Raw genomic sequence first — 14615 nt, 5'->3', positions numbered from 1 at the left:
TGAGCCAAGTAAGGCAGAGTGAGAGCAGGGAGTCCTGTTCCTGGTGTGTTACTTGAGGTGGGCCTGGAAGTAAAGCCTTTCTGCTGAGGTGAGGTCTGAGTAGAGACCTGAGGGAGTGAGGAAGGGGGCTCCAGGAAGAGGGAGTGGCCCAAGGCCCAGCTTGTTCTCAGTGTAGCTGGAGGGCAGAGCAGGAGGAGGATAGTGGGAGGCAGCGACCCCACGTGATCCTGGGGCGACTGGCAAGGTCCTTGGTCCCCTCCAGGCCTCTGTTTCTCCATCTGTAAAATGATATACATTTGATTGGTGGTCTTCAAATGGTGGCAGGGCTAGAGAGAGGCCCCTTTAGGGTAAATAGGCATCACTCATAGGCCTTCCCAAACTACAGAATCCTCCCTTGAGATCCAGATGTGTGCCTGGCGGCTCTCACCCCTTGATATTGAGTGTTGCCAATGAAGGGGGTCTGTGTGGCTTACGTAGGGAGAGGGAGGTGGTTGTTGAGCAGCACTGGAGCTGGAAGAGTTTCGGCGTCCTGTCCGTAACTCACTGCCCTGCTCCAAGACCTGCACGTGCCTATAATCGGCAGGTTCTGTGGGAGCTGTGTGAGGAGGAAACGTAGACTTTGCCCTTAGATGACCTGCACAAAAGAAGAAAGACAGCATAAGAATCCCTACCTTACAGAATCCCTGTGAAGAATCAATGAGATAATGTATGCAGAGGGCCTGGCTGGGTGTCCCTGGCCAGAGGTCAATGTACTTAACAACCAGTGCAGCACAGGCACTGAGCAACTGGAATAGATGCTGGGCGTGAGTGACCAGGACACCTGTGCCAGGATGCAGCACCAGCTGAATATCTGCCCCGTTCTCGACATGGCGTGGGCCCAGGAGCTGTGCTCCTGTTCTTACTGCCCCTCCCTTTCTCGGTCCAAATGAGGCTGGCTGCAGGAGTGTATGGAGACCAGTGACTCCTTGTCTAAGCTTGGTGCATGGCTCTGAATCTGGGACCCAGCCGTGACCTCTATCCCTGGTGCCAGGCTGGCTTTTCCCCTCGCTGGAGATGTGTCACATGTCACTGTAGATACCATTACTTTTCCCTGGGTCCTTATGCACCTGGTTGGCTGAGGGTGGGGTCCCTGTCCTTGGCAGTCTCTGCCCCAGCTCCTGAGCCTGCTCACCTTTCTTCGCTCCCATTTTTTTATAGGAACCAGTGCTCCTGCCACTTCCAGGGAGTGGACTATCCCCCCGGAGACAGTGACATCCTATCCCTGGGCCACTGGTGAGCTCCGTAGGTAGCAGCCTTCTTGTTCTCTCTTTAAAGGGAGGCTGCTGACTGAAGACAGTGCAGCTGAGTGGCACTTTCCGTGAAGGGACACCCAGCCCTGCTCTGTGCAGGGAGGGGGAAGTGAGTGAGGATGTCTTTCTGAACTCTGCAGTGACCCGAGTGCAGTGACATGGGGTGTCTGGGTCCTGCAGTGACTGGGTCGGCTAATCCCAGGGCCCGTCTCTCTCTGCAGCCACTGCAAAGATGGAGTCATGAGCTGTGATAGCAGAGCCCCAGGTAAGGGTGGCTGGAGGGGTGAGGCCCTTCTGGGGGCTCCACGTGGTAAAGGAGAGTGGGGAGTGGAGCACTGATCAGGCTGTGGCGAGCCCACTCCAGGTTTTGCCCTACACTGGGCCTTCCGTATTCCTTGCCCTCTTGGCAAAGACTCCAGCTTGGAGGGTGGCACCTGAAGCCCTGTCCCAGCCTCAGCCCCACCCTAGTGGCTGTCTCTGCTGCCTGCAGAGGAGAGGCTGAGACTTTGTCTTCCTTCGGGGCAATGATCCGAGGCAACCACGTTGGGTATCTGGGCAGTTTCTTGACTTCCTTTGGGTCCTGATGTTTTCTGTCTGAGCTGTCATGCATCTACTAAGGCAGACTCTGCCCAGGACGATGCTGGGTGTGGGGTCACAGAGGTGGACAGGACAGCCTGGGCTTTTGAGACCCTCCTAGGCAACAGAGATAGGGATGGGGTGGAACAGTGATGGGGGGGGTCAACCTTTGAGAGGCTGTGAGGTGGCCTGGGGGCTAGAGCATTCAGGGAGGGCTTCCTGGGGTGGAGGAAGGGATTGGAGAATAATCATACAGTAGGTGGTTAGGAGCAGGGCCTCCAGAATCATCCAGCCTGGGTTCAAATCTTCCCCGGCACTCTCTAGCTGTGCAGCCCTGGGCAACCCACTTTACTTCTCTGGGCCTTCATTTCCTCTTTGGCATATAACCTAGATTCCTGCATCCTCCGCATGTTTTGTGTATAATCCTGGAAGTGCTTTTCCTTTGGTCACTTCTGGCTTTGGATTTCTGGCTCTTTGGGACTTTTATCTCACCTCCTGTGCCTATGCCTTTCTCTCTGGTTCATCCCAGCCTGGGCATGGAACTCAGCTCCGTTTTATTACTTTTCCTAAAAAAGTTCACTCACACAGCATGAATGTGCGGGGCAGACCTTACGGAAGGCTCAGGGAGAGAGGGTGCATTCATGTCACAGAAATAGTGGTAACAGGACCGTGACTCTCCTTGTCGTTCAGAGTCCTCTGGCCCCCCTGCCACACTGATTGGTCATCCTCTTTCCAGCCCCTCTCCTGGTCCCTCTGGGGCACTTCTCACTTTATGATGACTTTGGGGAGGAGGAGAAGTGGCATCACTCCATTATTTGGAAAAATGGGGGACAATAATACTTTCTAGAGTTGTTGTAGGATTCAATATGATGATGCAGGGGAAGCGCCTGGAGCAGCCTGGTATGGAGGATGTGCAGCGATGGGTCCTGGTGGCTGTGGTCTTATTGTGTGACAGACAGCACACACCTACCCCTCCCTCTGTGAGGCGTATCTGGGAAACCAAGCAATACCCAGGAGCGGCCAGGGCGGGAGGAGACTTCCGAGCCCGTCTCTCCCTCCATCCTCCAGCTGCTGCCCCTGTAGCCCAGGAGCCCATACTGAGGCCCCAGGGCCTCCGCTCCCATCTTCTTCTCTTCCAGCTGCTGCCTGCCCAGCAGGCCAGGTCTTCGTGAATTGCAGCGACCTGCACACGGACCTGGAGCTGAGCAGGGAGAGGACGTGTGAGCAGCAACTGCTGAACCTGAGCGTGTCAGCCCGTGGCCCCTGCCTCTCGGGCTGTGCCTGTCCCCAGGGGTAAGTACCCATGGTGTCGTGGGCCCGCGACTCTGAAGGCTGGCAGAACCAAGGGCCACAGGGTGGAGTGGGGGCAGGGAAAACATCACATGGCTTTGTAGGAAGGCACTGGCCCAGGCTGGCCAGCCACAGCCATAATGGCCAGAGAGGAGTCTGGGAAAGAGGAGAGGCGGGGATCCAGCCTCGAGTGTGGGCTGGAGGAGGGAGAGCCCTGGCCGCTCATCTGTGAAATGGAACCATCATCAGGCCTACCACCTTAACACGCTACTGCGAGGAATCAGTGAGCTCACTCAGTGGAAGCACTGAGTGGGGTGTCTGGCACGCTGGGCACGTCAGTGGGTTGGAGACCACTGGAGAGGAAACTCAGGTTCAGCTCTCAACCTCTTCCTCTGCACTGTTCTGATCAGAGACCTCAGGAGGAGGGCTGGTGCCCCCAGAATATTAAAAAAAGAAGACCCCACCCAGAGAAAACTGTCTCATTCCCAGGTCCCCAAAACCCTGCCATTAAAGCTGTGAGAGCTGCATGAGTCAGGCTTTGTGAGCATGCCTTGTGTGGGCTCTGTACACCGACGTGGCCCAGGGCCTGACACCCAGCTCTGCCCATTCTCATTCCCAGGTCTGGGCTGAGAAGACAGCTGGCACCTCATCCCATGGCTTGACAACAGCCGGCTGTACCCTTCAGCCTATGCAGAGATTAGTGGTCACCTGGGAGTCGTGGCCCAGGCTTGAAAGCCAAGGAAAATGACATGGGGCTCAGGGCTTCTAGGGTAGGAAGGGGAGGGGACAGTCAGTTGGAGCTTTACTGCTTCTAAGGCACTTTCATGTTATTACCTCCTTCAGTCTCAGAGCATCCATGGTAGACAGGAGGGGAGGACCGTGATTCCCATTTTGCAGATGAAGAAACTGAGGCCAGGGGAAGGGTGGAGGGAAGTGGTGCCCAAAGAGCCAGGACTCAAACCCAAGTCTCCTTACTCCAAGCCCAGCCGCTGGCCCAGAGCACGTGAGGTCCGTGATGGTCACCTATATAGATATCATAATGTGGGTTGTAAGCCTGCCCCTTCCAGGCAAGTGTCTGAAAGAGAACCTGCAAGCAACCCTAGGCCTGACCACCTGCTGCCACTTGGGCCCTGGAGTGGCATTTGAGGAGTATCTTTGTCACTGAAGGCCTCTTGTGACACCATCCTGTGTGCACAGCCTGCCTCTCAGGCTGAGGTCAGGAAAAGCCAGGGTGTCTGGTGTCAGGAACCGAGGGTCACTCACTGCCAAGAGTAGTAGCAAGGCCACAGAGACACAGTGGAAGGGGCGCTGGACTGGAGACCGGGAGACTGGGCTCTGGGCTCAGTTTGGCCAATGACCCATTGCGTGCTGTATCAAAGGCCCTCTAAGGAACTTACACACATGCCTCAGGGGCTTGTCAAAGTGAAATTGGTACCGTCTCAATTTGTAAGGGAAGGGCAGGCATTTCCTACCATCCTGGAACATCCTCTTGCTGGGACAGGGCTCCCAAAGATGCCCAACCATCCTTAACAACCCCTGCCCAGGACCCTTGGGACCCATGATCACCTCTGTATATGAGAGTTCCGACTGTCTGGCCACCATGCCCTTCTCCATGATGTATCTAAGAATCTCCAAAGAACAGTCTGTGGCTGGCTGTGTGCCTCCATATTTCTTTGAATCTGGGGTCTGAGCCAAGGGCCCTGGGGCCACTGGGCAGTGAGGCACAAAGAGCACAGACTCTGGAGTCAGGCTTGAACCCTGGCTCTTCCACTTCCTGACTGAGTTAATTAATTACCCTGAACCTCAGCTCGTTCATTTGTAAAATGGCACAGAGTAAACACTCTATGTGAGCAGATAGCATTGTTTCTTCTCATATGGATCCCATGCATTTGCAAATAGCCTCCCTGAGGGGTCCCTGGAGTGAGAAGGTCCCCTACAAGGTAAAGAGAGGGTACTTTGCAAATTGAAGGCACCTTGAGGATGGAGGCCAAAGCCTTGAGTCCTTGCATGCTCTTCCCCATGATGGGCACACAGCAGGTGCTCAGAGATGCAGACAGGTCTGCTAAGAGCAAGGAGGGAGTAATGGATGGTGGGCAACAGAGAAGACCCCTCAAGAAGTGGCTGGAGACAAGGCTTAGGGCTGAAGGAGGAAGGCAGTGAGCCAGCCCTTCACTGGTGTCTGATGCAATTATGGGAGAGAGAGGGGCAAGAGACCAATATTTATTGTGTTTCTACTAGGTGATAGGCAGTGTGCCCAGGCCTATAAGATTCTCATAACGAACTTGGGAGGAAGGTGTCATTATTCCTGTTTTAAGCATAAAAACAGAGGCTTAGAAGGGCTAAGTGGCTTCAGGTAAAACGTAGTAAATTAATCACGTGCTTTTTTTCTTTCCTGCTTCCTCCCACAACCACAGTGAAATGATAATGGGGTAAAAAGGTATAAATCCCCAGGGACAAAGAGAGAAGAGTGGAAGGTCAGTAGTTTTTGAAGAAGGAACGTGGGTGGATGTGTAGAAACTGGCCTTGCAGAGGGGAAGGCCAAGGAGAAACAAATAGTACATGCATTTTGGAAAATAGTTTGGCAGTTTCTTATATAAACATGAATCTACCTGAGCACCCAGCAGTTCACCCTGAAGTGTTCATCCAAGAGGAATAAATAGAAGGGGGTGTGGGGGGAGGGAGACAGGAGGTTGGGTTGCAAGTCTGTGCAAGGAGGAGTTCAGCCTCCAGATCCCCTATTGCTCCTGCTGGGGTCACACCACTGCTCCGGCCCCATCCAGCAGGAGAAAGGAGAGTTTCAAGAGAAACCAAATCAGAGACTTTGGTCTTGGAGGCACCAGGAGAGTTGAGATGCATCGTGGAAACAGGGAGTTTCAGTGAAAAGCAAGTGGAATCCCAGCAAATGGAGACATTTGCCTCCCAGCCCAGAGATGACAGAGATTTCTTCCCTTGAAAATTGGCTGGGCCAATAGAAAAACACAACAGAAACTGATATTTTGGGAGTTTCTCAACAAAGTGGTTGGTCCTCCTTAAATAAGGAGCCTCCAGTCAGCTTTTGATGCCTCAATCTTTTTTCTTTTTTTCCTTTTAGGAAGTGATGCATAATTTATATACAGTAAATTACATGGATCCTAAGCATACCGTGTGTTAGGCTTTGACAAATTGATACCTGCTTGTAACCCACACTCCTGTGAAGATATGGAACATTTCTGTCACTCAGAAAATTCCCTAATGTTGGCGCCCTATATATTCCCTAATGTGAATATATAATGTTTATCTATTCTAGATACAAGTCTTTTGTCAGTCCTTTCCAGCCAGTTCCGCCCCCACCAGCGTTGCTGTGCTTCACATCAGCATGGATAGGTTCTGCCTGTTCTAGAACTTCATGTAAATAGAATCATACACTATATACCCTTTTGGGCCTGGCTTCTCTTCCTTAACTCTTGAGGTTGACCTATATTGTTGCATCTATCAGTAGTGTGTTCCTTTTTCTATCCCAGTAGTATTCCATTGTATGAATATACAATTATTTATCTGCAAAGGTGTTATATATAATAAAATGTACCTACTTTTAGTGTATGGTTTGATGAATTTTGACATCTATGTATATATCATCATAATTAAGATACATAATATTTCTGTCACCAACAAAGTTTCCCTCATACTCCGTTGTAGTCAATCCTACCCCTGTGAGTGCTAGGCAAACACTGGCTGGCTTTTTGTCACTATATAATAGTTATTCCTGTTCTAGAAGTTTATATAAAAAGATCCATATATATACAAACACACACACATACGTACTCACAGACCTTTTTGATCTGGATTCTTTAGCTCAGCAATAAAGTTTTCAAGATTCCAAAAAGAAAACAATTATTTATCTGCTCAAGCATTGATGGACATTTGGGTTGTTTTCAGTTTGGGACTATTTTGACTAAGGTTGCTATTTATTTCCCTTGGATGAGCATTTCAGGGTGGAATTGCTGGGTCCTAGGGTAGATTCATATTTATATTAGAAACTGTCAAGCTGTTTTCCAAAGTGATTGGACAATTTTACACGTCCAGTGTATGAGAATCTGACTGTTCCACATCCTCACCAACACTGGGTGTTTTCAGTCTTTTCCATTTTTGTTATTTCAGCAAGTACATGGTCCTATCTCATTATGGCTTTGATTTGTATTTCCCTAATGACTATGAGTAATTTTTCATATACTTATTGGCCATTTGTGTATCTTTCTTTGTGAAGTGTCTGTTCTGGTCTTTTGCCCATTTTTAAATTTGGTCTTTTTTTATTTGATTGAGTTGTAAGAATTTTTTATGTATTTTAGATACAAGTCCTTTGTCAGGCATATGTATTGCAAATATTTTCTCCCAGTGTGTGTTTGCCTATTTATTTACTTAACATGCCTTGAAGTATCTAAAAACTTCTGATGAGAAGTTTTTAATTTTGATAATGTCTAATTTTTTTCTTTTAAAAATCTCCTTCATTTCCGATGAGGTCTAATTTATCATTTTTTTCTTTATAGTTAGTCCTCAAGGTTGCAAAGATATTCTCCTATGTTTTCTTCTAGGAGCTTTACAATTAAATGTAATGGATTAAATAATTAATTATTATTATTATTGTTATTATTTTTACAGACAAGGTCTTGCTCTGCTGCTCAGGCAGGAGTGCAGTGGTGCCATCACAGCTCACAGCAGCCTTGAACTCCTTAGCTCAAGCGATTCTCCCGCCTCAGCCTCCTGAGTAGCTAAGACTACAGTAGCTAGGACAAATTTTTTAAATTTTTTGTAGAGATGGGGGTTTTGCTATGTTGCCCAGGCTGATCTCGAACTCCTGGCCTCAAGAAATCCTCCCAAAATGCGAGGATTACAGGTGGGAGCCACTGCAACTGGCCAGCTTTACAATTTTAGCTTTTACATTTAAGCCTATGACCTATTTAAAATTATTATATTTTACACAAGTTGCAAAATGGAGTCAAGGTATGTTTTATTTTATTTTATTTTTGATGGACGGCCAGTGGTTGTAGCCCTATTTTTTTAAAAAAGACTTTCCTCTCCCCATGTAATTGCTTTGGCATTTTTGTGAAAAATTAATTGACTGTATACACGTGGGTCTATTTCAGAACTCTTTTCTGTTCCATTGATCTATTTGTCTGTCTTCATGCCAATATCCACTCTCTTGATTTATGAAGCTTTATAGTAAGCCTTGAAATCAGGAAGTGAGAGTTCTTCAACTTTTATCTTTTCTTTCAAAAAGTTGTTCTAGGTCTTTGCATTTCCAAGTAAATTTAGGATCATCTTATCAATTTCTACCAAAAAAAAAAAAAAGCCCCTGAGATTTTGAATGAAACTGTGTTGAATTTATAGATCAATTTGGGGAGAATCGGCATCTTAACACCAGTAAGTCCTCCAAACCACAAATATGGTATTATTTTCTTATTTATTGGTCTTCACTAATTTCTCTTAGCAATATTTCATAGTTTTCATGTAAAGGTTTACACATTTTTCATTGAATTTTTCATAGGTATTTGCTGTTTTTGTTGGTGTTATAAATGGTGTTATTTTATTAATTTTCCATTTTTTAATTGCCACAATATAGAAATACAGTTGATTTTCACACATTGACCTTGTATTCTGCAATCTTCCTAAATTCATTTATGAGTTCTAGTGGCTTTTTCTTGGGTAGATTCTTTAGAATTTCAGTAAGTGATCATGTCATCTGTGAATAAAGATAGTTTTACTTCTTTATTTTAAATTTTTACATCTCACATGTTTCTTGCCTTATTGTGCTGTATTGGACTTACAATATACTTTTGAATAGAAATGATGGAAGTAAAAATCATTGCCTTTGTCTTGTTTTGGATAAAGCAGTTAATCTTTTACCATTAATTCTAACATTTGCTGTAGTTTTTTTGCAAATGATCTTTATCAGATTGGGGAAGTTTCTTTTTATTTCTATTATGCTGCAAATTTTTTATAATAAATGGGTATTGAATTGTCAATTGATTTTTTTTTTTTTTAAACAGAGTCTCACTCTGTCGCCCAGGCTGGAGTGCAGTGCCTCAATCTTGACTCACTGCAACCTCCACCTCCCAGGTCCAGCTGACTTTTATGCCTAAACCTCCAGAGTAGCTGGGCTTACAGGCACGGGCCATCACGTCTGGCTAATTTTCATATTTTTAGTAGAGAAGGGGGTTTGCCATGTTTGCCAGGATGGTCTTGAACTCATGGCCTCAAGTGATTCTCCCACCTTGGCCTTCCAAAGTGCTGGGATTATAAACATGAGCCACCGCACCAAGCCTGTCAATTGATTTTATTTATTGGAGTATCATATGATATTTTCCCTTTATTTTATAAATGTTGCAAATTACATTGGTTGATTTTTAAAATCTTAAACCAGTCTTACATTCTTGGGATAAACCCCAGTTGTGACTGATGTATTATTTAATATTCTATGGTCTGTGGTTTTCCATACTTGCAATGTTTTTGTCTGATTTTGGTATCAGATTAATGCTGGTCTTATAAAATGAGTTGGGAAGTATGATTTCCTTTTCAATTTTTGGAAGAGTTTGTTTAAAACTTGTATTATTTCTTCCTTAAGTGCCTGGTAGAATTTACTAATCTTGGAAGAGTTTTAACTTCAAATTTAATTTCTTTAAAGATATTGGACTAATTCAGTTAACCTATTCCTTCTTGGCTGAATATTTATAGTTTGTGTCTTTTAAGAAATTTGTCCATTCCATCTAAGTTGTCAAATTTATTCACTTAACATTGTACATAATATTTCCTTATTTTCCTTTTACTATCAGTAGAGTCTGCAGCAATATCTCCTCTTTGTTCCAGATATTGGTAATTTGAGTATTCCTGTCCCCCTTTTTATCATTCAGTTTAGACGGGGGTTTGTCAATTTTATTGGTCTTTTCAAAGAACCAGCATCTGGTTTCACTAATTTTTCTCTATTGTTCTGTTTTTTATTTCACTAATTTCTCCTCTTATATTCATTTCTTTCTTACTACTTACTTTGGATTTAGTTTGCTCTTGTACTTGTAATTTAGAACTTTGACTTTAATCCCTTCTATTTCACATCCTGACCTGGATATTCTGGCCACTTCAGAAGCCCTCAACCCCATTTTCTGTCTGCTCTCCTCAGTGATGCAGCGTGCTGTGCTTGGGTTCCATCATCCTGTACTATAGTCCAGAAAGTGCTTCCAGGCAGAAAATCTGGATACAGGAGCAACTAACAAGGGACTCCTTTGAGTATAATGCCTGTAGCACCCTTTCTTTTTACCTCTTTAACCCATGTGCTTGTATTCTTTTGAAAAATAAAATAGGAAGGTTAAGTAACTTGTTTCAGGTAGATCCTGGATTTGAACAAAACATTATTTATTGCCAAAGTTTGTGTTCTTAGCCCTGCCCCAGGCTGTATCCTGTTGATGTCTGATCTAGCATGATGCTACGGCCTGAGATCTTTAATAAATGCCCTGAGACATCCTTGGCTCCGGCCTGGGAGTGGTCAGATTTCATGGAAACCAGACTAGAAGACGGCAGCGCTGCTGCTTTGGGGCCTGTGGTCTGAGAGCTCCATGAACAACCTGGGTAGGAGGGTCATCGCCCATATCCATAGCCTGTTCATTAGTATACAACTAGTGCCTGAGGAATAACTGGCATCCACCTGGTCAGTAGGGCTGTGGCTGGTAGAGATAAGCCTTGCTTCTTGATGGATGACAGATAATCAGGCTGGGCCTAGTCTGTTACTGGTTTTTCCAGTTACCAAGATCCCTCTGAACCTCACTGAGCAGCAGCAGGATGGGGAGTGAATACACAGTCAGTCTCTTCTAGGGTAAATGCTGGGAGCCACCTCCGAGCATCCAGGTTGAGGCAGGGTCCTCCACAGATGGCAGCTATGGGAAGGGTGCTCTCCTGACCGCCTGCTTGCTGTGTCTCTACAGTCTGCTCAGACACGGGGATGTATGTTTCCTGCCAGAGGAGTGCCCCTGCACTTGGAAGGGGAAGGAGTATTTCCCTGGGGACCAGGTGATGTCTCCTTGCCATACCTGGTAAGTGAGGGTCCCAAGCAGGCTTTGCTTTTTTGCTGGGAGGGGGCATAGATGTGGGTGCATAATCAAGAGTATAGTCTAGCATTCCTGTTTCATTGTGTTTGCATTCATATTGTGTGTTTGTGTGTTGTGTGTGGTATAGGGGTTTGTGTACACATAGGAGTATATGCATACAAAGGAATATTTTTGTTTTTACATGAATATGTTTGTTCAGTCATGTGTATGAATATGTATACATGCATATTTGTAACCATGACAATTTGTTTGCATATTTATATGAACATATGAGTGTGAGTGCAAATCCAAAATGCACATGTGCATATGTGAACATGCATGTACATGGATGTATATAAAAAGGCAGGCATTCACAAATCTCAATATGTCAGTGAATATATACAATTAGAAATTTGTTTATGTGGATAGGTGTGTTTATATATATTTTTGTGCATATGGATCCATTTAAAATGTGTGCACATGTATGTGCAAAGTGTGTGGATGTATGTGTACAATGGCTATACATATTTGTATTCACATGTGAGTGTAAATATCTGTGTAAATGTGCATTGTGTTTGCCTGTGAATAGGTACATTCTTGTGTATGAAAGTACGTGTGAGGGTATTTGTTTAGTAATGTAAGTGTGCATATGTGGGAGTGTGTGCACCTGGATTGGATTCTATGGAAACAGACTTGGGGTTAGTTCTGCAGGGCCTGTTCTGGGCCATGCAGACGTGGGTAGGCAGTGGGTAGACTGAGCTTTCTGATAGAGAGAATGCTGGGGGACGGGGTGAGAAATGATGAATGTGCCCTGATGCTGGAGAGCAAACCCAGTCACTGTCCCAATTTGGAGAACCAGCTAGGGGTGGCCTGAGGTAAGCAGGAAGCCCCTGGCACTGGAACTTCAGGGCCCAGCAGAGAAGCTCAGAGAGGTTCTATCTCAGAGACCCATCTGGCTAGCTGGAGCATGGCCCCCAGTGCCTGTCCCATGCTGGGACTGAAACCACCCTGTTTCTCTGGCCTAGAGGAAGGCCATAGTGTTTCTTTCTGTGTTAGAAGCAGGGTCACGGTCAAGCCCATCTGCTCCAAGGCCGGTTTCTCCAGATACATCAGAGTGTACTTGTAGGGTCAGAGCCCTGGCTGTCTGACCCCAGAAGTCCCTAGGTATAATGTTAAGACACAGACCTCTGCACAGGCTGTGTGCTCATTTTTTTTCTTGAGATTTTGTGACTGTGGTGAGCCAGAGCTGACCAGGGATGCCAGGCACATGAGGTGAGAGACTGGGGATGGCTGGCCTGGATTTGCCCAGGGGTGCTCAGGCCCTGAGATGGATTCACTTCCATCACTTCCCTGGACTCCAGCCCCTGTAGCAGCACCCTCACCCTCAGGCAGGGGGTAGCTGAGTTACATTGAATCCTCTCCTGTGAGTGCATTGTGCTCAGAAATCAGATCCAAGGCAGAGGTGGTAAGGAGTCTGGAGCCAAGGCCGAAGAGCTGGGATTATTTAGGATTTGGAACCCTGACACGAGGAGGCGTCTGCCTTCATAGGAGAGGCTGACTGGCCATAGGGTGAATGTCTTCTCTTCATAGAAAACTGGGAGATAGATGGGCAAGTTTTTACTTTTTAACTCAGTTGTAAAAATTCTACCTCCTAATACAGGGACAAACCTCAACATTTGCCCTCGAAGGACCTGCCACTGTGGCCCAGATTCCAGCTGCTCTCCCACGGGGAGGTGGGTGCTGGAGATGTGTTGTGCTGGTGTGACTCGAGCATTTGCTGGGATCTCTTTACCAGGATGGAGCTGGCTGCCCATCCCTTCCCAGCTCTGCATTCCGTGTCGCCGTGGTCGGCAACATGGTCAGCCACAGTGGGAGTATTTCCAGCAGTTTTGCATTTATGGATGAGTCGTAGGTCGTGTACGTGGGTGACTGACAGGATGGATAAACAGGCTTAGGAAGCCGCGTGCAGTCAGTGCGTGACTGATCCTGTCCCTCATTGTTGCTGTCAGACGCAGAGCCCTGGGTCATGCCCCTTTACTTCTAAAGATTTTGGCACTGAGCTCTGTGACTCTTGCCAACCCTACTCCTTCCCCAATTCTTGGAGATTTTAGTATCCATTTAGAGGTGCTTCTAGTATCTCCCGACATCTCAGATTCTTCATCCTCTCTCTTCCAAAGATCTTTCTCCACCCTAGTGGAGTGAGGGGTCATCTTGCCATTCCCAACAACTCACCAAGCCCACATCCCAAAGCGTCTCACCTCACCTTCTGTCTTTCTACTCCACTCCCTGTCATACCCTGACTCCCTCAATCCTGCAACCCCACAGGGATGTCTCATCCATGATCCCTACCACCTCTCTGCTGCCTCTCACCCCCTCGATGTCTCCCCTTCCCTTTTACCTCAACCTGTGGTCCAGAACCATAATCACTTCTTGAGTGCAGCCCCACTTCTATTCCTCCTCCTGATTTGCCCTACTTGTTTGGCAAAACCACAACCCTGGTGACATCCACACCTTTACTTCCTTTGTACCTGCATCCATGCAGCTGAATGTGACTGGAGGGATGTGCAAAACCCGGCTGCCAGCTCTCGTTTTAAATTCATGGGCTCAGAAGTGTCGAAAAGGCCCTTAGAGCTGATGGGCTCTCGGACTGTATTTCCCGGGTCTCCTTTGCAATTTCCTCCCACTAGGTAACTATTCCACTCTTTCTCCTCTCTCCTCAAAGCCCTGACACCTCCTCCCCTCTTATTCTCAGCTGATGATCCTGCTTCCTATTTCCCTGAGGAAATTAAAGCCATAAGAAGGGAACTTCCCAGGCTCTGTGACCATGTATTTTGCCTGTACAACAGATGAACTAAGTGTCCGTGTTCCTATCTAAAGTGAAGTTCCTTCACTTGTCCTTTGGGTCCTAGTTCCTCCCTTGCCCACCTAAGGGAACCACTGCAGCATCTCTCCCTCTTTTCTCCCATATAAACAATTTGCATTCTCTACTGGCTCATCCCTATTGCATAAAAATATATCATTTGAAAAACTTACAAACTCCTAGGAACTGCTCCATTTCTCTGCTCGCCTTTTATTGCAAAACTCCCTGAACACTTTTTCTATACTTGCTGTTTCAACTTTCTGTTCTCCCATTCCCCTTTAAGCCCTTTTGGTCAGGCATTTTCCCCATCATTCCATCAAAACTATTCCTACTAAGGTCACCAGTAACTTCCATATTGCCATACCCAGTTAGCCTTTCTCAGTCCTCACCTTCCTAGACCTGTGGGCAGCATTTGACACAGTTGATCACTTTTGCATTATTCCCTCCTTCTTGATACTTTCATTCACGTGGCTTTTGGGACACCACCTCCTCTTGCTTTTCCTCTGACCTCTCTTCCTTTTCCTTCTCGGCTTCCTTCATTGGTTCTTCCTC

The 14615-nt window shown here is 46.5% G+C and overlaps 1 protein-coding gene across 1 annotated transcript in view; it reads left to right on the top strand.

Moving 5' to 3' along the window:
• OTOG (otogelin) overlaps nt 1–14615 on the top strand; it is a 100839-nt gene that overhangs the window by 28998 nt on the left and 57226 nt on the right. The window contains exons 20-23 of the mRNA XM_054438737.2: nt 1198–1272; nt 1511–1554; nt 3005–3158; nt 11102–11209. Coding sequence (XP_054294712.1) covers nt 1198–1272; nt 1511–1554; nt 3005–3158; nt 11102–11209 — 381 coding nt within the window. The remainder of the gene's footprint in view (nt 1–1197; nt 1273–1510; nt 1555–3004; nt 3159–11101; nt 11210–14615) is intronic.

The sequence above is a fragment of the Pongo pygmaeus genome, chromosome 9 (genome assembly GCF_028885625.2).
Source record: "Pongo pygmaeus isolate AG05252 chromosome 9, NHGRI_mPonPyg2-v2.0_pri, whole genome shotgun sequence".
In the NCBI taxonomy this organism is placed as follows: domain Eukaryota; kingdom Metazoa; phylum Chordata; class Mammalia; order Primates; family Hominidae; genus Pongo; species Pongo pygmaeus.
This window is presented reverse-complemented; position numbering and strand designations above follow the sequence as displayed.